The 21,046-nt window shown below is 33.6% G+C and overlaps 1 protein-coding gene and 1 long non-coding RNA gene across 2 annotated transcripts; one reads left to right on the top strand and one right to left on the bottom strand.

The window, feature by feature from the left end:
• Positions 1 to 3,693: 3,693 nt before the first annotated feature.
• LOC146958798 (uncharacterized) lies at positions 3,694 to 5,887 on the bottom strand. The gene is made up of 3 exons (XR_015024731.1): positions 5,398 to 5,887; positions 4,984 to 5,081; positions 3,694 to 4,784 (listed from the first exon to the last, which is right to left on the bottom strand). It is a non-coding gene; the product is annotated as an uncharacterized LOC146958798 (long non-coding RNA).
• A 10,128-nt stretch (positions 5,888 to 16,015) lies between these two features.
• LOC146958797 (Xanthine/uracil permease family protein) lies at positions 16,016 to 20,286 on the top strand. Its single transcript, XM_085740323.1, has 14 exons — positions 16,016 to 16,160; positions 16,269 to 16,366; positions 16,448 to 16,624; positions 16,758 to 16,858; positions 16,985 to 17,060; positions 17,178 to 17,237; positions 17,599 to 17,777; positions 18,036 to 18,132; positions 18,449 to 18,535; positions 18,623 to 18,681; positions 18,830 to 18,921; positions 19,187 to 19,264; positions 19,507 to 19,667; positions 19,755 to 20,286. The coding sequence occupies exons 1-14, from the start codon at positions 16,049 to 16,051 to the stop codon at positions 19,971 to 19,973; spliced, it is 1,596 nt and encodes a 531-aa protein (XP_085596449.1). The 5' UTR covers positions 16,016 to 16,048; the 3' UTR covers positions 19,974 to 20,286.
• Positions 20,287 to 21,046: the final 760 nt, after the last annotated feature.

The following is a 21,046-nucleotide window of genomic DNA, read 5'->3' as shown; positions in this document are numbered from 1 at the left end:
AGGGCTTATGCCTTAGAATGGTACCGCATGCATTTGCATTTCATGATGATTCGAGATGGTTTATGACGTTAAGAGTTGCATAGTCGAGTTTAGATGCATTGTCGAGTCAAGATGTTAAGTTATGATGTTTTAACGAAGTGACTATAGATGAATGATTATGAAGATGTTTATGATGAATGATTATGAAGTTATTTATGATGAATGATTATGAAGTTGTTTATGATGAATGGTTATGAAGTTGTTTATGATGATTGATTATTAAGTGGTTTATGATGATGGTGTTATGTTGATGTTATATGATTTATGATATGATGCTATATGATTTATGATATGATGTCCATGTCTATTAGATGATGATATGTGATGATGTTATGATTATTAATTGATGATATGTGACGATGTTATGTTTATTATTTGATGATATGTGATGATTATTTGCGATTAGTATTTGATGATATGTGATGATGCTTTTATGAATATATTTTTGATGATATATGATGACGTTTATGTTTGTACTTATGATGCTATAAGATGATGTCTTATGAATATATTTATGATGATATATGATGACGTTTATGTTTGTACTTATGATGCTATATGATGATGTTTATGATTGTATTTTTGGTGATGTATGATGTAGTTTATGACTAATGTAGGAAGATTAATGATGCTAGTTAATGAAGTTTAAGATGTTAAATATAATTGTTGAATTATATGCCTAATATTATTGTTTTGTGAAATCTCACCCCTTCTGCTTGAAAATGTTGCTCTTCGTGTGGGTAACTTGCAGGTAACCAAGATTAGTTGCGGTCGTGAGTGGACTCCTCACAAGTGTGTGTGTCTTAGGTGCTCTGATACGTAACGGGATGGGATTATGTCTTTACTTTCTGTTCCTTACGTATTACTTTATGAATCTTTCAAGAATTGATGTTGAACTAAATTTTATGAGATTTTATATTGAGACCCTTGTGCCAAAGATTATTTAAGTTGTCAAACTATTCCGCTGCGAAGTTTTAAATATTATGTTGTTGAACGTTTTGAAGGATAAATTATTATTTATTCCATTTATGATTTTTAAGGAATGTGACATTCTGTTTTATGATGAAAAACTCTGATTTTATTTATGAAAATTTTACGTTGGGAAAACGGGGTGTTACAGAATCGAAATTACAATAAATATTTATATTTATCTTTTACATATTAATATTATGATCATCATCATTTTCGTATAGGTGGAGGACTGAATCCGTGTGTTTGGATTGAGGGTTTCGGAGGGGAAGGGAGGGGAGGGTTCACTTTTAATTTTTAAATTACGAACAATGTAAAATGATTTTTTAAAATAAATTAAGTGTTTTTGAAGTATTATATAATCATTTATCATGTTGTTAATTCAATTTTCTAAGAATCATTTTATAATGTCCGTAATTTAAAAAAGAAAAGTAAGTCATCCCCTCCCTTCCCCTCCTAAACCCTCCATCCAAACACACCCTTAGATGGTCACACGCCGCGTCTCACATTGTTGCCATTTTTGTTGAATCACACATTGTTGCCTCGTGCACTTATCTAAGATAGATGTATGATGTATCGTCTTTTCTTTTTTATTTTATGGGAAATGTTAAATAGTATTTTAAGGCATCGGTTAAAATCATAAAAATAGAGTCTCATAAGTGTAGCTCAGTTGGTAGCTATCAAGGATAACTTGTGCAGGGACCGGGGTTCGAACCCCGGATTTCCCACTTTTCCACACATAATGTGTGTAAATCCAGCCACTAGGCTACTTGATCAAAAAAAAAAATCATAAAAATAGAAATATTGTGTTCGGTAATTGTGAAGAGTGATGAATTTAACTTTTTAAAAGTCAAAATATTATTGAATCCAATATAAACATACTATTTTTAAATTCCTTAAAACACTTGTTACTATAACATTTATTTTATTTATTCGAATATATGGTGACGGCTAGGACGAGGGAGCGGATAGGTCCCTCACCGGTGAGGTAGTAAAAAATACCATTGGATTAGATATGTGGTCTAGATTAAACATAAGGAACACAGACATCTCTCCACACACAATTACTAACATACCATAAGTTTGATCTAATCTCACCCGTTAGATCAATCTCAGACACACCATAGCATAGAGTCCATCCTTTTCTCATCTGACAGCCCAACCCAGATGTTAAACTCCGCCGTCGTTATCTCGCCGCGCCACCGATGTCCGGCAGGTTTCCGCCGTCAGACATGTCTCCACCATTTCAAAAACCCACTGTTTAGAATCACACACCCTTCACTCTACCCCCCATCAGTTCGCCTCCACCGTTCCAAGATTTAGTTTTATGTGAAATCCATTTTTTGTTTTACTATTTGAGTGAGATTTATATCTTGTTATCGAAAGCTGAATCGAAAACCATATTGAATTACTGTGTGAAATGTTGTAACCACGTTTTGCAAGTACCTTATGAAATTACTGTGTGAAATTACTGCTATCTTAGTTTTACGATTTGCAAGAACCTTAACAAAATTTATTGCGATTGACTTGTGGATTTGAAAAATAAGTATGTGCGTTCTCCTTGTCTTTCAAATCCGATCAAAACTACGAAAAAAATCATTGCATTTCATTGTGTTCCAAGGGTGATACGGTCGGACTGGGTCGCGGGTTAAAAAACCCGTTTCAGAGTAAACGGGCGAAGAAGATGAGTTTCAAAAAAAAAAATGGCAAAAATATTCGATTTTGAACAAAACAAAACAGAAAGGAATCGAACCAGCGACCTAAACCTAAAACACTAAATATATATATTATAATTGATTATCACCGACTGCACCACGCACATGTGAAAGTTATGGGTTTTGATTTTATTTAATTGTTTTTTTTTTACAAGATTTTATTTAATTGTTATTACCTGTTTTGAATAGTGATCAACTAATCAATGATTTAATTCACAAGCTTAAATAAAAATTACATTGACACACATACATGAATGATAAAATTTAGAAGAGAAACTATATTAAGTGATGTGACTAAATTATTTCTCTTTTAAATTTTATCATTTTTGTGTGTCGAAATTTATTGATTTGGAGTTGTGTCCAACTAAGAATTTTTCTTCTGTATAATTAATTAATTCGACTGTTGAATAAGACCTAAGTGGACTAAGGACAAATTACAAACTCAAATTTTGGCAATCAAGTCAATTCGACAAACGATCCCTTCGTCAAAATTTAAGTTTTCGATTTATTGTTAATTCAATTAAGTCATATCCAACAATAGGCCGGATGATTCTGTTTGATACCGTTTGTTATTTGGGTAATTTTAGTTAGCAGATGAGTGTAATTTCATGTTAACTATGTTCCCAAAGAGATGGTTTGTCAAATCGACTTATATCTAAGATTCTAATTGCTGAAATTCGTCTTCCTAGATCACTCTTAGTTCGATTAAGTCATATTCAACGATCGGAATAATTTTGTTTAATATCATTTGTCGTTTGGAGCAGTTTTTTTTTATGAGAACCGTTAGAAAAAAAATTGTTGCTCGTTCTACGCACTTACATATATTTTTTTAATTAATTAAAAAGAACAAGTATAACAAGAATTATCACATTCCATAAAAAAAAAAATAAAAAAAAATAAAAAAAAACGCGTCATCGGTTATCACATGCACCTTTTTTTTTCAATTATTTTTCTAAATACAGAAAATCAATTCAATTTAAAATAACAGCATGTTCTAAATTATCATAGAATTGCATGATATTCAATTTACACATTTTTATTTAGTACATAGAGAAAGAGTAGTTTCTAAATATTCGATCTAATTCTTCCATATTTTGTTTAATTCTTGTTCATTTCCTTTTCATCCCTTTTCTCCCATCTTGTTCATATACTTCATTTTACACCATTACAACAATAGCAACTTCACATCAGAAGAAAAAAAGTTCTGAAAGCATGAATTAATTAAACTCATACTTCTTGTGAACCAAATGGAACCTCATTAGCATACCTGAAACATGAAAGACGCCATCACCATAACAAATTTATCAAAAACTGTTAAATCCATACCTTTTTCAAAACCATAGACTTATACAGTCTCTAGTCAAACACAACATCTTGAAAGGGGTGTTGGTCCTGAAGAAAGAAATAATCAAATCGATCGGCCTTTGATTGAAACAAATGATAAATTCAGATAGCATCACAAAAATTCAGTTCAAATCCATTTGGTTTGTATACACATAACAAATGAGCCACATTTCAGCATTATGATTAATTCAATTGCAAAACACAAGAATTTGGTGTATATGCGTGCATGCGGACAAGAGGAGTCAAATTACCTCGGAGATATTGTCCAAACAAGAGGTTCAACAGATTCTTGCAAAACCCCATATTACAATGTATCAAAAAGCAAACATGTTGAAGGAGAGTTACTCTAAATCAAAAGCCAGTCAGACTCATTCCCTAATGTAGAGATGAAGATCGTGGCCTTCATTCTATGTGTCACATTCCAAATTCAATGCTTTTGTTTAGACTTGATTTTTAAACTAAGTTATCTAATTTGAATTTCCCTCTACTTGAATCATTTTTACAGGAAAACCAAGATGGACAATTTTGTGCATGAGCTTCAATAAAGGATATCAAAATCTCACTAAATTCAATAAAAAGAGGTATGTTAGTGCCTGATGTGTTGATGCATAAGCCAAAGCCTTTTCTCTTCTCATAACAGCAATTTGTCTGTTCAACAATTTTTGCTTGGATTTGCTCCTTTCATTGCGAACTATAATCCCATTTTTCTCCAATAGGCTGCAAATGTATTGGCCACTTTAGTACAAATATTTAAAAGCATTATCAAACATCATTATTCATTTCTAGCTTTAGTTTAAGAAAACAAAATAAGCATATAAATGTACTGATTGGACTGAACAAAGTTGAACACATTTTATATAAAAACAAAACATTAACCATAATCATAAAAACAAATTAATATTGAACAAATACTTACAGCAGCTTGTAACTTGTCAAGTTCCTTTTCACGTTTCTGCTGCAATTGGCGTTGAAAAGATTGATTCTCCTCAGACATTCTTATCTTCCTCGCACGAACTTAAGAGAAAAATGTTAACAAAATGCAATAGTAACCAGCCTATATTGCAATAGTAACCAGCCTATATTTCTCCTAATTAATAGGATTTTATTTATTAAACAAAAAGAAAACGAAAAACATAATAAAGTAAGCGACCACCAACTTAAACGCCAACAATATTCAACCACAAATGTATTAGACAGGCACAAACTAAAAATATGAATATGGATTTCAATAGTAATTAGTAATTAGTGAGCACAAACATATAATACAATACCATAAGATTCAACTTTCCAACTTATTCATTTTTACGTAATCTTTAGATACTGTGCTAACCTTTAGATATTGTGATAAGTATGTGATTTGCTCTCTTCTTTGAACTGCACACTAGAGATCGAAAAAAACACAAAAAGCAGGAGTAAATCAGAGATAAAAAAACAAAAAAAAACTCAATTTCAACACTATAATGTTATAAGAGAAGAGTATGGATGATAGAGACGATGCGGTTTGAGAGATGGCGAGAGGCTGTCTTCAATCTAAGCTTCCAGATCTGGAAAAAAATAGGAAGGATTTGGGGTGCTAGTGGTGATAAGGTTTGAGATTGGAAAGAGAAGTAGATAAGGCCTGAATTTAAGTCAAATTTGAAGAGAAAAAAAAAGGGAAATAAAATCAGGGGTGAGAGAGGGAAATGAAAAATGAAAATTGAAAAATTAGCGCTCAAACACTCGGACCTTTCACATGTATGAATATAGAGGGAAATGAAATTTGGTTATTTTGGAAGAAGAGGGAAAATGAATTTGAGTGAAAGTGATTCATGAAATTTGGTTATTTTGGAAGAAGAGGGAAGATGAAAATGAGTGAAAGTGATTTCTAACAAAAAAATAATAATTTGTCAAAAAATAAAAATTAAGGTGAAATTAAGTTATTTTTAGTTAATAATATTCAATTCTTTACATTTTTTCCTTCAAAAAAAAAAATCTTTACATTATAAAAAAAATCATTCTCTTATTTTTATTTTTTTTAAAATCACACCCTTTAATTGGTTAATACTCCACCGTTCAAAATGACCTTCTTAGATCGGGTTCCCGGAGGTATGTCATCCGGACGAACTATCCCCTAAAAAACTAGTCAACTTAGGAACTAGTTTACTCCAGGGACCTAAACAAGTCTATCATCTGAACGGCAACATGTACAATCAATCTCACCGTTCAAAATGACCTTCTTAGACCTAAAAGGATGGAGAAACTTGAATTTCTCAGATTGGGTTCCCGGAGGTACGTCATCCTGACGAACTATCCCCTAAAAAACTAGTCAACTTAGGAACTAGTTTACTCTTGGGTCCTAAACGCCTCTATCATCTGAAAGGCAACAGGTACAATCAATCCCACCGTTCAAAATGACCTTCATAGACCTAAAAGGATCGAGAAACTTGAATTTCTCAGATTGGATTCCCGGAGGTATGTCATCCGGACGAACTATCCCCTAAAAAACTAGTCAACTTAGGAACTAGTTTACTCCAGGGACCTAAACAAGCCTATCATCTGAACGGCAGCATCTACAATCAATCCCACCGTTCAAAATGACCTTCTTAGACCTAAAAGGATGGAGAAACTTGAATTTCTCAGATCGGGTTCCCGGAGGTACGTCATCCGGACGAACTATCCCATAAAAAATCAGTCAACTTAAGAACTAGTTTACTCCAGGGACCTAAACACGCCTATCATCTGAACGGCAACATGTACAATCAATCTCACCGTTCAAAATGACCTTCTTAGACCTAAAAGGATCGAGAAACTTGAATTTCTTAGATTGGGTTCCCGAAGGTATGTCATCTGGACGAACTATCCCTTAAAAAAACTAGTGAACTTAGGAACTAGTTTACTCCAGGGACCTAAACAAGCCTATCATCTGAACGGCAACATGTACAATCAATCTCACTGTTCAAAATGACCTTCTTAGACCTAAAAGGATGGAGAAACTTGAATTTCTCAGATCGAGACCCCGGAGGTATGTCATCCGGACGAACTATCGCATCAGAAACTAGTCAACTTAGGAACTAGTTTACTCCAGGGACCTAAACAAGCCTATCATCTGAACGGCAACAGGTACAATCAATCCCACCGTTCAAAATGACATTCTTAGACCTAAAAGGATGGAGAAACTTGAATTTCTCAGATCGAGACCCCGGAGGTATGTCATCCGGACGAACTATCCCATCAGAAACTAGTCAACTTAGGAACTAGTTTACTCCAGGGACCTAAACAAGCCTATCATCTGAACGGCAACAGGTACAATCAATCCCACCGTTCAAAATGACCTTCTTAGACCTAAAAGGATGGAGAAACTTGAATTTCTCAGATCGGGTTCCCGGAGGTACGTCATCCTGATGAACTATCCCATTAGAAACTAGTCAACTTAGGAACTAGTTTACCCCGTGGACCTAAACGCGCCTATCGTCTGAACGACGACAAGTACAATCAATCCCACCGTTCAAAATGACCTTCTTAGACCTAAAAGGATGGAGAAACTTGAATTTCTCAGATCGAGTTCCCGGAGGTACGTCATCCTGACGAACTATCCCCTAAAAAACTAGTCAACTTAGGAACTAGTTTACTCCTGGGTCCTAAACGCGCCTATCATCTGAACGGCAAGAGGTACAATCAATCCCACCGTTCAAAATGACCTTCTTGGACCTAAAAGGATGGAGAAACTTGAATTTCTCAGATCGGGTTCCCGGAGGTACGTCATCCTGACGAACTATCCCCTAAAAAACTAGTCAACTTAGGAACTAGTTTATTCCGGGGACCTAAACGCGCCTATCATCTGAACGGCAACATGTATAATCAATCCCACCGTTCAAAATGACCTTCTTAGATCTGAAAGGATGGAGAAACTTGAATTTCTCAGATCGGGTTCCCGGAGGTACGTCATCCTGATGAACTATCCCCTAAAAAACTAGTCAACTTAGGAACTAGTTTACTCCTGGGTCCTAAACGCGCCTATCGTCTGAACGGCAACAGGTACAATCAATCCCACCGTTCAAAATGACCTTCTTGGACCTAAAAGGATGGAGAAACTTGAATTTCTCAGATCGGGGTTCCCGAGGTATGTCATCCGGACGAATTATCCCCTAAAAAACTAGTCAACTTAGGAACTAGTTTATTCCGGGGACCTAAACGCGCCTATCATCTGAACGGCAACATGTATAATCAATCCCACCGTTCAAAATGACCTTCTTAGATCTGAAAGGATGGAGAAACTTGAATTTCTCAGATCGGGTTCCCGTAGGTATGTCATCCAGACGAACTATCCCCTCAGAAACTAGTCAACGTAGGAACCAGTTTACTCCAGGGACCTAAACAAGCCTATCATCTGAACGGCAACATGTACAATCAATCCCACCGTTCAAAATGACCTCCTAATACCTAAAAGGATGGAGAAACTTGTATTTCTCAGATCGAGACCCCGGAGGTATGTCATCCGGACGAACTATCCCATCAGAAACTAATCAACTTAGGAACTAGTTTATTCCAGGGACCTAAACAAGCCTATCATCTGAACGGCAACAGGTACAATCAATCCCACCGTTCAAAATGACCTTCTTAGATCTAAAAGGATGGAGAAACTTGAATTTCTCAGATCGGGTTCTCGGAGGTACGTCATCCTGATGAACTATCCCATTAGAAACTAGTCAACTTAGGAACTAGTTTACCCCGGGGATCTAAACGCGCCTATCGTCTGAACGACAACAAGTACAATCAATCCCACCGTTCAAAATGACCTTCTTAGACCTAAAAGGATGAAGAAACTTGAATTTCTCAGATCGGGTTCCCGGAGGTACGTCATCCTGACGAACTATCCCCTAAAAAACTAGTCAACTTAGGAACTAGTCTACTCCTGGGTCCTAAACACGCCTATCATCTGAACGGCAACAGGTACAATCAATCCCACCGTTCAAAATGACCTTATTAGACCTAAAAGGATGGAGAAACTTGAATTTCTTAGATTGGGTTCCCGGAGGTACGTCATCCTGATGAACTATCCTCTAAAAAACTAGTCATCTTAGGAACTAGTTTACTCCTGGGTCCTAAACGCGCCTATCATCTGAACGGCAACAGGTACAATCAATCCCACCGTTCAAAATGACCTTCTTGGACCTAAAAGGATGGAGAAACTTGAATTTCTCAGATCGGGTTTCCGAGGTATGTCATCCGGACGAATTATCCCTTAAAAAACTAGTCAACTTAGGAACTAGTTTACTCCGGGGACCTAAACGCGCCTATCATCTGAACGGCAACATGTATAATCAATCCCACCGTTCAAAATGACCTTCTTAGATCTGAAAGGATGGAGAAACTTGAATTTCTCAGATCGGGTTCCCGTAGGTATGTCATCCAGACGAACTATCCCCTCAGAAACTAGTCAACTTAGGAACTAGTTTACTCCGGGGACCTAAACGCGCCTATCATCTGAACGACAATAAGTACAATCAATCACACTGTTCAAAATGACCTTCTTAGACCTAAAATGATGCAGAAATTTGAATTTCTCAAATCAGGTTCCCGGAGGTAAGTCGATCAAACGAACTATTCCCTCATAAACTAGTCACCTTATGATATAGTTTACTCCGGGAACCTAAATGTGTCTATCATCTAAACGGCAACAAGTACAGTTAATCCCACCGTTCAAAATGACCGTCTTAGACCTAAAAGGATATAGAAACTTGAATTTCTCAGACCGGGTTTCCGGAGGTAAGTCGATCAGACAAACTATACCCTCAGAAACTACTCAACTTAGGAACTAGTTTACTCCAGAGACAAATATAATTAATCCGATCGTTGAATATGACCAAAATACACTAAGAAAGAAATAGGAATTGGCATTTCTCCTATCATAATCTTATAAAGAAGTAGATCCGACAAACTCTCCGACGATTGAAACAAAGATTTTGATTGCCGAATTTCGAGTTCGTACTTCGTTCTTAATCCTCTTTGGTCTTATTCAACTGCTGGATTATTTATATGGAAGAGAAATACTTAGTTAGACACAACCCGAAATACAAATCTCGGACACACACACACACAACAATGATGATAATTTTTTTAAAAAATAATAATTTAGTCACATCACTTAATATCGTTTTTTTTTTAATTTTTATCTTTAATGTATGCGTGTTCATATAAATTTTAGGGTTAAATATATTTTTGGTCCTTAAAAATATATATCAACTATTCGTTTTAGTCCCTTTAAAATTTTCCTTCAACTTTTAGTCCCTATAAAATTTTCAATCACTACTTTTGGTCCCTATTTTTAAGTTAATTTTAGCATTTTTTAATGAAATTGTGTAGAATATTGTAAAAATCTTTCCAAAAAAAAAATAGAATTTTTTAACAAAACATAAATTAAATATGAAATTTTAACCGTCAAAAATATAAATTTTTTTATTAAATTCATGTTTTTTTTGGGAGAGATACTTATAATATTATGAATTTTTCTGCAAAATTTTTTTAAGGGACTAAAAGTTGAAGGAAAATTTTAGAGGGACCAAATAAAAAAGTTGGTATATTTATAGGGACCAAAATCATATTTAACCATAAATTTTATTTAACTTTGTTTGTACTCAAAAACCCAAGATTAAATGAATCTAATCATTTATTACTTTCTCACAATTCAAAAGAGTTATTAGTAGTTAAATAATATAAACTTCCGAAAGTCAAAAAATAGGACACGCGGTGCAGGTGGTGATGTTGTTGTTTATTGTGTCTCATGGGTCGTCTGTTCGATTCCAATTCACGTTGCGGATTTGCGGATTTGAAGTTTTTTTCGATTCCAATTCACGTTGCGGATTTGCGGATTTGAAGTTTTTTTTTTTTTGTTTTTTTTTTGAACTCATCTTCTTCGCCCGAATACTGAAAAACGGGTATTTTTTAGCCGCAATCCGACCCGACCGGATCTCCCTTGTTTCCCAATGAAATTTAACGATTTTTTCGTAGTTTTGATCGGAATTGAATGCCATGAAGAATGCTCAAGCTTATTTTGCAAATCCACAATCCAATCACAGAATTTATTTTTTAGGGTTCTTAAAAAAAAGACGCATTTAAATCTTCATTTTTTCGACTAAGCATCCACGAAACCCATATCAATTTGAGAATTTATTTTTCTCACGAGAAATCTTAAACTGTACAACAAACAATGGGTTATGGGTAAAACTGAAACGATTGAGAGTTTGGTTTCTTCAAACTATTAATAACTTTTACGAATTTTATAACGGCAACGTAAAGAATTTAGAGAAGAAATGGAGCTTGAACGACGGAAACATTCAAAGGTCGGCGAAGAAATTAGACGGTGGACGGGTTCACATCTGGATTGTAAAATGGGAAGAAAAGATAAGCAAGTAGTGATACTGATAGAAGGGAGATAAAATCATATGCAGCGAGTCTATGGTAGGTTTTGATTGAGTGTGGAGAGGTGCATGTGCTCTTTTGCTGAGGTGGAGCAGATCCAATCCGTTGTTTTAATCTCACCATTTAAAAAAACTCCCTCATGCAATGAGGGACCTAAACGCTACCTCATGTTAGACTTCCCCCGAATATATAGCATAAACCGTGTGAAATGTGTTAACTGTTAAGCAGTCCCTTTCACGAGTACATAGTTTATCATTAAGAAACATAGGGACTGCATAGTTTATCCTCTCTCTTCCATACTTATAAATAAGGTCTCGTTAACGATGTCTCCGGAACACTTTTAAATTTAAACAATTTAAATTAGAATTTTTTTTAAAAGTCAAATAGTTTAATTTTCAATACATTAAAAATACATATTTTTTCATAAAAAGTTATCATTTAAGACCTTTAAAGAGTGCACCGTAAACATTCGTTGACATTTCCCTTATAAATATCTATTGAGATTATTATAATAGAGAAAAATGAATATTTAATAACTTTAATATGAAATAAGCCTGTAAATAAGCTTTCAGATCAGGTCCAAAAAATATATCTATGAAAGGCCATAAGTCAGGCTCAGACTTGCAAAAAAATTCGTAGGCCAGGCTCAAGTTTATTAAAGCCTGGCCTGACCTGACCTATTCTCACCCATAGTTGTATGCTATGAAGGAAAAATACTATAAAATTTTATTGACATTTAAAAATATATCAAGTTTTGAATATTTTAAATGTAACACTTAATATGAGATTTAGATATTAGTAAAGTAAAATGAAAGGTAAATTAATAGTACAATAACTCATTCGATTTTTTTTCGGGTACAATAACTCATTCGATCTTACCAAAAATTAATCTTTATAATTTTTTATTTTTTTTTTAGGAATTGAAAAATTAATCTTTATCTGGTTTATATCAAAACCAATACATGTGAGAATGGAGAATGGAAGTGTCAGTCCTACCTTTCACATATCATTTTTATCCATTTTTGGGTAGCACTTGGGTGACATTGTGGTTGATGACATTGTGGCATTGACCAACCACAATGTCACAAGTGTCTTTCTTCTTTCTCTTTCACAATATATTTTTGTTTTTTTGTACACGTGTGACATCGTGGTTGACCAATGTCACCAACCACAATGTCACCAAGTATTATCCATCATTTTTGTGAGACTCTGTCTTTTTCATAAGTAGTAATAAACAATATTCTAAATTAAATGCGTGCACTCCCTTTTTTTGTCTTCTTTTCTTTTTATTTTTATTTTGTTACAAATGCACTGGATGATCCCTTTACATCCAAAGGGAAAAGGTGAAGTTAATGCACACACTCTTCTGGTTAAACGTTTTCTTCATTTATTTTATTCTCTTTTGTTTTCCGTATCAGGAGGCTCATCCTATATATTCTTCAAAACTTTCTTTCTTTTGCAACCGTATATGACAAAAAACAGAAAACTTTCAACTTTAATAAAAATTTGACTGACAGAGATATATGGCTATGTGCTTGTTTGGTTTGGCGTTTGTGCCATCCAAAACCGAGTTTGCTTTGCCAAACGTGACTTTTTCCTTTTCAATGATGTTTGGATAAAACAAAAAGCAATTCTGGAAACGTACGTTTTTGAGCTAAACGTGGTTTTCACAGAAGCAGCAATTCCAAGCTTCTGCTTTTTCTGTAATCAATTCTACAACAAATAAACTTGATTTGCCAGTTTTGCCCCTTTTATGTCCATCTGCAGTTATGTAAGAAACTTCCTTTTACAGTTAAAACTCTATAAATTAATAATGTCAGGACCGGAGAAATTTATTAATTTAGAAAGTTATTAATTTATCGATAAATTAATAATTATTAATTTAAAGAGTTTTTAAGTAATTATACTGTACATACCAAACAAAAAGGCAAATTAGTCTATGCCTCTTAGAATTACGTTGCAGCGAACCTTGAGACTCAACGTAAATTAGTAACTACTATGTTCATATGCGTTGGAAATCAATAATGACTTTTGAAGTACAGTAAATGTAAACAAGAGGAACAAATGTGTTCAATGTATTATTAATATATATTTGTTTCAGTTTCTATGAATTATTAATTTATGATTTTCTTGGGACCGAAAATTATAAAGGGATCTCCCGAAAAATTATTATCTTATTATTTTATCGAGTTTTTCAATTTTTTACATTGGCCCAAGTCGGGACCGGACAAATTTATTATTTTAGAGAGTTTATTAATTTACCGAGTATTAAATTAAAGAGTTTCTAATGTAGTATGTTTCTGCAAAATCTGTCACCTAGTTGAATGGCCATTGCAGCCGCAGCTTGAAGAGCAACAAGCCAAAGACATCTCACACCACACATCCGCCATGTTTAACTCTCTAGGTTAGAGATGAAACATTGTATGGACTCTGTTTTATTTTGTCACACAACCCGGTCCATTAACTTAAATGACCCACCTTTTGTAAAAAAAAAAATCTAAAAACTTAAGTGACCTACCTAAATAGTTTTATTTATTTATTTCGGTTAAAGAAGGCAGAATAGCAATTTTTCTAAACTGGCATGTTTTGTTAGTGTTTTTTTTTTTTGCAAAAGAATATTAAAATAAATCTTATACATTAATATTTTTTTAAAATGAATTTGTGAACCAATAAAATCCTATTTATGATTTTGAATAAATTAAACTAATTATCTTTTATTTTGGAAAGATTAAACTAATTATCTAAAATAAAAATTGGGTATTTACTTTTAAATACAATTAAAAGGATAATTTGGTCATTGCATATTCAAAATCAATTTTCATTCAAACTATCCAAACAACATCAACTGTTAGAATCACTTTTATGTGTGTGTATCCAAACATAAATCAATTCACATCCAACTCACTTTTAACCAAAATCAATTCTCTCAAACTCAATTCTATCAAAATCAATTCTCTCCACCGCCATACCAAACACACGTGTATAGGTAGTCGCCGTATGAGAACGACGGTAAAATGAAAGGCGAAACTTATGTAATTAACCATAGTAGACACAAGCCACACATGTCCTAAAAATTGTAACATCTTTCTTCTTTTTAAATAAAAAGTGTGATGCATATTAATTCTTTTTTAAACGGAAAAATTATCGATAACACCAAAGTCTTTTTTTAAGGGGCGCCAAAGTCTTTTTTAGATATGCAAAAACTATTCTGAAAATACTACACTTTTGATAAATTTTCTCATCCTTTCCTTTGTATTGGATCTTAAATATTTTAAAGCGCAATAATTGATTTTTAATCAAAATATCAATAATTATTATATTTTTTGGTATCTAATAAGTAAGTAAAAAAAATTATGAATTATAATAAAATCAGAAATACAATACCAATGTCACAGCGAAAATACAATTCATACGATAAATACAATGACATTTGATATACTGAATTACAAGTTTGAACTTGCATTTTCTCCATTTTTAACATTTAGGCTTGGTTTGAGAGTTTTGTAGGGAGTGGAAGGGAGAACTTGTAAAAAAAGGAAGCAAGAAGTGGGAGTTGTGAGTTTTAGGAGGGACTTTGAGGGTTTAGTTTTCTTCAATATACAAAATTCTTCTTATTTGGAGGAACTAAAAAATTGTATTGAAGAATAAGTTTGGAGGGTTTGAATAAATTTTCCAAATCCGATCTATGTTTTCAAAATTAAAATTATATTAATCGTAACTATTATTTATCATTCTCTACAAAAACACCATCTTAAAAAATATGGAAATTTTCTTTATTTTTTTTTCTCTAATCTCATCCCTCTTACACTTTCCCCTCTTTTCTTCTAACTCTGGAACAAAGCTTTAGAATATGTGAGTTGCTACTAGACTCGTTCATTAAGCTAAAAAAATACAATACCAATTTTTAATTTTCGCAATTTATTATGAACAAGATTACTCCTGTATTTAAGGATAGTGATAGCACATTAATTAAATTAAGAAAATTATACCATAGTCTTATGAATACCTTTTTTTTAAGGAATAGTTATGAAAACTGTTATGCGTTACTACCAAGGTCTTATAACCCCTTTTTTAATTGAGATTATGGCGCAGCTTTATGCTATGAAACAAAATGCCTTGCTCGAAAAGAAACTACAACCAATACTCAAAAGATAATTGAAAATCATACAACATGCAAAGATTGTGAACAATGGACATGAACATGATTATATTGGCATCAATAATATTCTACGTTTGGTGTTCCAACAATTGACCATTTGACCCTTGTAAGAACAAACAAATGAGAAATAAAACAACATAGGATTGTTAAGGATTAAGGACAATAGAAAAAGACAAAAAAAATAAAACAAGTAGTGGTAGTATTGGAATTAGGAGTACCAACCAAACAAACCATAATAATGACACATTTCTCAAAAATGATTCATTTGCAAAAACACACCTCCTTATAGTCACAACGTTCCTGCCAACTTCCTCATCATTTCCACTCTTTCTCTCTCTAGAAAAATAGTACAAACACCTTCTTTTTATTCTCTGCTCTATAACTAGAAAACATTGCCAAAGGAAAACAGAGTGAAAGAGAAACAATGGCAGCTGGTGAAAGTGGTGGTGGTGGTGGAAAAGTTGATCATTTTCAACCTCATCCTGTCAAGGAACAACTTACTGTTGATTGCTGTGTTAGGAGCTCACCTTCATGGCGTAAGTAACCCATTTTGTTGTAATTTGGTTTTCATGTAATACCCATTTTTTGTTTCTCATAAAGTTTTAAGCTTTGGTTTGTTTTTCATGTTTTTATTGCATTTGCAGCTGAAGGGATTTTTCTTGGGTTTCAACATTACATTGTTATGCTTGGAACCATTGTCATTGTTTCCACTATTCTTGTTCCTTTGATGGGTGGTGGCAATGTAATAATCAACTTTTTCTTCATTTTGTTTGGATTTGAAACTCAGTTTTTAATTTTGTTATGTTTTGAGGGAAAACTGTAGGTGGAAAAAGCTGAAATGATTCAGACACTGCTTTTTGTTGCTGGAATCAACACTCTGTTGCAGACATGGCTTGGAACTAGGCTTCCAGTGGTTATAGGAGCATCTTTTGCTTTTCTTATTCCAGCTATTTCTGTGGCATTCTCTTCTAGAATGAGTGTATTCCTTAATCCTCGTCAGGTCTGTCTGTGTAACCATGCTGTTCTAGTTGTACATTAGCTTTCTTTACATAGATTGTTTACTTGGAAATGAATAGTTTTCATTAGCTTGGAGAATAGTGTTAATTTGTTGTGTTCTTGGTTTCATTTTTCAGAGGTTTAAGCAATCCATGAGAGCTATTCAAGGGGCATTGCTTATTGCTTCTTTTGTTCAAGGAATGATTGGATTTTTTGGATTCTGGGGAATTTTTGTAAGGTAGAATATGCATATGAAATTTGATAGTGTCTTTTAATGCATTTGGCTTCTTTGATGAAATCAGTTCTAGTTTTGGTAGTAGAGTAACTCAAGTACTCAATTATATTGTATTTATTCATATTGCAGGTTTTTAAGCCCTCTCAGTGCTGTTCCCCTTGTAACTCTAACTGGCCTAGGACTCTTTGTGATAGGGTTTCCAAGGGTAAACACATTTCTCTCATTTTTTATATATTTTTATGGCTATTCGTGCTAAATATCTTTCACCTAATGATCATTTATTTAACAAACATACTCTTTTGGTTTACTGTGATTCCTGTAGTTGGCAGATTGTGTTGAGATTGGTCTTCCTGCATTGGTTATTCTGGTCATCCTCTCCCAGGTATGTTACTTTATTTACCCCTCTATCTCATTCAACATCTTTAATTAAGTCCTTTTGAAATATTTGTGTAGCAACAATTTAACAAAACAGAAAATACAAGCTCTCATTTTTTTAGCATATTATACCAACTCTTACCTTGTAATTTACTCAGTGATATGTTAGACATGCTTCTATGTGACATTTATATCTGTGTAATTTCACTTGACTTAGCGTCTCTTGAATAAAAAAATTAAAGTAAGAGATTTGAATGGTGGTTATGCAAGAAAATTTAAATCTTATTTGTGCATGTAATATATGAAAACAGCTCAACTTTTGAAATTGATGTTCTTTCCACTTTTTGGTTAAACCAATGTCGTTGCAGTACATTCCACAAAAGATTAAATCAAGAGGAGTCGACCGATTTGCAGTCATAGTCACGATTGGAATTGCATGGGGATTTGCTGAAATTTTGACTGCGGCTGGTGCATACAACAAAAGACCACTGAGTACTCAATTCAGTTGCCGTACTGACCGATCTGGGTTAATTACTGCCGCTCCATGGTCAGTCTTGGTAGCTTGGCTTTGTTTTCTATAGTCATTCAGTGCTCACAAACAATTTCAATGTGTAAAATTTTTTTGTGACGTAATAGATGATATCTTAGGCTCCAAAGCATCAAACTAGGCAGAGAGATATTATGTTTACAACTACATGTTATTGGGAGCTGAATATGTTCATTGCACCTCTGACTTCTTTGTGGCATGTATCCATTTGAATTAGCTTTCTCTACATTTGAATTAGCTTTCTGTACATCTATGCAGGATAAGAGTTCCGTATCCATTTCAATGGGGGAGCCCTACTTTCAATGTTGGTGATATTTTTGCAATGATTGCTGCTTCTCTTGTTGCAATTGTAGAGGTTTGTTTTAATATTTCATTTTCTTTATAAATATAGACTAACTTGTGTGGGGATCGGTGTTATACATTTTCGGATATAACGATCATAGTAACAATATTTTGTATATGACAAAGTGTGCCATGATCAATATGACATTGTGGACTAGACATTTTGAGTTGCGAAAGTTCTGTGTGAATTGTGAACAATCATGTTCTTTTTTATATCCGAATATTGTAATCTGGCTATTTCTAAGTAGAAGGTATATGTTTAATTTTTAGTTTCCATTTGGTTATACTTTGATATTATTAATTTTACCCTTTTCAATCTCTTGTAACAGTCAACTGGGACATTCATCGCTGCATCAAGATTTGGCGGTGCAACACATATGCCACCTTCTGTACTTAGCCGCGGTGTTGGCTGGCTGGTACTATATCTTTTTTTTTTTTATACATTTACAATTTATTTATCACTTCTTGAGAATTAGACTCATGTGTGAAGTTTGATGATTTAGGGTATAGGCACTCTTCTGGATGCCTTGTTTGGCGCAGCAACTGGATCCACCGCATCAGTGTACATTTTGTTGCCCTCTTCTCACTACCTATTGTCAAATAGTTCTTAGGCTATATTCTTGGTTGTTATTAAGTGTCTTTGACCTTGGATAATTTGTTTTGTACTATTGCTTGTTGAGTATATTAATGACATTTGTCTTTCCTTTTAGTCAAAATGCAGGATTGTTGGGTCTAACACGCGTTGGGAGTCGAAGAGTCATTCAAATATCAGCTGGATTCATGCTTTTCTTCTCTATATTTGGTATTACATTTCATTCCCTTCTGTGAATTTCTGAGTATTCTGATGTATTATTACTGATAAAAGTGAAACACTTTTCATGTGTTTGTATGAAAAATTTGTTCATTCCTATGGCTTCGTTGGAATATCTGAATAAGTGAAACAGAATGAAACAAAATAAAATGACCACAACATTGTTCTCACATTTATGAATAAGTGATTAAAACTTAAACTAACTTGTCTTTACATGTGTGCCTAATTACTTACTGTATCCGGGTTTATAAATCAGGTAAATTTGGAGCAGTGATTGCTGCAATACCATTGCCAATAATAGCAGCCGTGTATTGTGTTCTCTTTGCATATGTCGGTATGTATTTACAAAAAACAGATAATTTCATATCACTTAGAGATAATTTTATCATCCTTATGTTGGTCTGCGAGAACTGAGAATTTGATGAACTAGAAACCAAAAAACAAATAAGTGATTTCGATGAAACTTGACATGTAAAATGTATTTACAATACTATTTTCATGCATTACATTGTTTTGTTCCTTTAAAATGTCAAATTCTTTCTGATTTGAATGTCATGTTTCTTCTGTGATGAGCAGCTTCAGCTGGACTTGGTTTTCTTCAGTTCTGCAATCTAAACAGCTACAGATCAATGTTCATCGTTGGCTTTTCTCTCTTCATAGGTCTATCTGTTCCACAATATTTCCTCGAATATCTCACACTATCTGGACATGGCCCTGCTCATACTGGATCCACCTCGGTACATATATATCTTAGACAACAAGTTTCCTCTCGCTATAAGTATAACCATCTTTGATTCTTATTTTGATTTTCTCACAATATGCAGTTCAACAATATAGTGCAAGTGATTTTCTCATCTGCAGCAACTGTTGCAATTATAGTTGCTTACTTCTTGGATGCCACTATGAGTCGTGAACACGCCTCAACTCACCGTGACAGTGGGAGACACTGGTGGGAAAAATTCAGGACCTTCAATCAGGATATCAGAAGTGATGAGTTCTATGGATTGCCTATGAATCTGAACAGATTTTTCCCTTCAGCCTAAATGCACTCATTTATTTCAAAAGAACAACATTCATTTTGTTGACAAATTACTGTTCCCAATCTCATAGTTTCTAGTATATCTACACAAATAGGCTGTGCAGAAGAGTGACAGATTATTGCAATAGTTGTAGGAAGACTTGCTAAAAGTTATTACTCTTTGCATATTATAGATTATCTGTTGTTTAAGGATAAACAACGAACACATGTCTTCGAAAGTGTACTTTTAGACGACATAATTTGTCCAGAGATGTACTTTCGGATGATTTCTTTACTCCTTATAATACCTATTGACAATTATAACTGCTCATAGTAAACTTCGAATGTTATTTTTTACTAACAATAACTCAAAAGTTACTTCATCACAATTTTTAAAAGTCGTTAAACACCATTTTACTTGACAACTCTAAAGATTGGAAAGGTATTAATTTCGACACTCACCTTGTTGATTGAGAAATCTAATAGCAAACGCAGATCAACTCAAAATGGCCCTATGGAAATTAGGTTGGTCTGCATATTCACTCTTTTGGTCTAGAGAAAATCTTGTGTGGACCAAGACCAAGAATTTTGGTTTGGTCACACACAAAGAGAGAAGAGAGAGAAGAGGGAAGAGAGAGAAAATGTAGAAGAGAGAAGAGAAGAGAGAGAAGGAGAAAATCTTGTGTGTGTGACCAAACCAAAATTCTTGATCCAAGTCCACACAAGTGTTTCTCTTTGGTCTAAGTAATGGTCAAGCTTTTGACCCAGAAAAATTTACCCTACACTTATTCTTTAACACCTGCATATTATTATTTTTTAAAAACAACATTTTCATATCATTAAAAAAATTGTAATAACTAAATAGTATTATTTACCAAATGTATTGATGAAATAATTTTATTTTATTTTATTTATATTACTCATTAAAGTGAATATTGAATATTTTTACGATAAAATGTAAAATAGTTAGTAAAATGGTTATAAATAATGAAATTATATTCTTTCTTATGAAATATTCTTTCCTAAAATACGAAACTCAACAAATAACTTTATGAATTGTTGTTTTTCAATAAATATTTGTTACTATTAGTTGTTTTA

The sequence above is a fragment of the Medicago sativa genome, chromosome 1 (genome assembly GCF_051527215.1).
Source record: "Medicago sativa cultivar Bolivia chromosome 1, Bolivia_mono, whole genome shotgun sequence".
Classification (NCBI taxonomy): domain Eukaryota; kingdom Viridiplantae; phylum Streptophyta; class Magnoliopsida; order Fabales; family Fabaceae; genus Medicago; species Medicago sativa.
This window is presented reverse-complemented; position numbering and strand designations above follow the sequence as displayed.

What these genes read in the sequence shown, in the direction of transcription:
- LOC146958797 (XM_085740323.1), top strand. Translation starts at nt 16,049, where the DNA reads ATGGCAGCTGGTGAAAGTGGTGGTGGTGGTGGAAAAGTTGATCATTTT. An exon ending in TTGTGATAGGGTTTCCAAGG is followed by an intron (nt 17,061 to 17,177) that starts GTAAACACATTT and finishes TGATTCCTGTAG; the next exon opens with TTGGCAGATTGTGTTGAGAT. An exon ending in CTCATACTGGATCCACCTCG is followed by an intron (nt 19,668 to 19,754) that starts GTACATATATAT and finishes CACAATATGCAG; the next exon opens with TTCAACAATATAGTGCAAGT.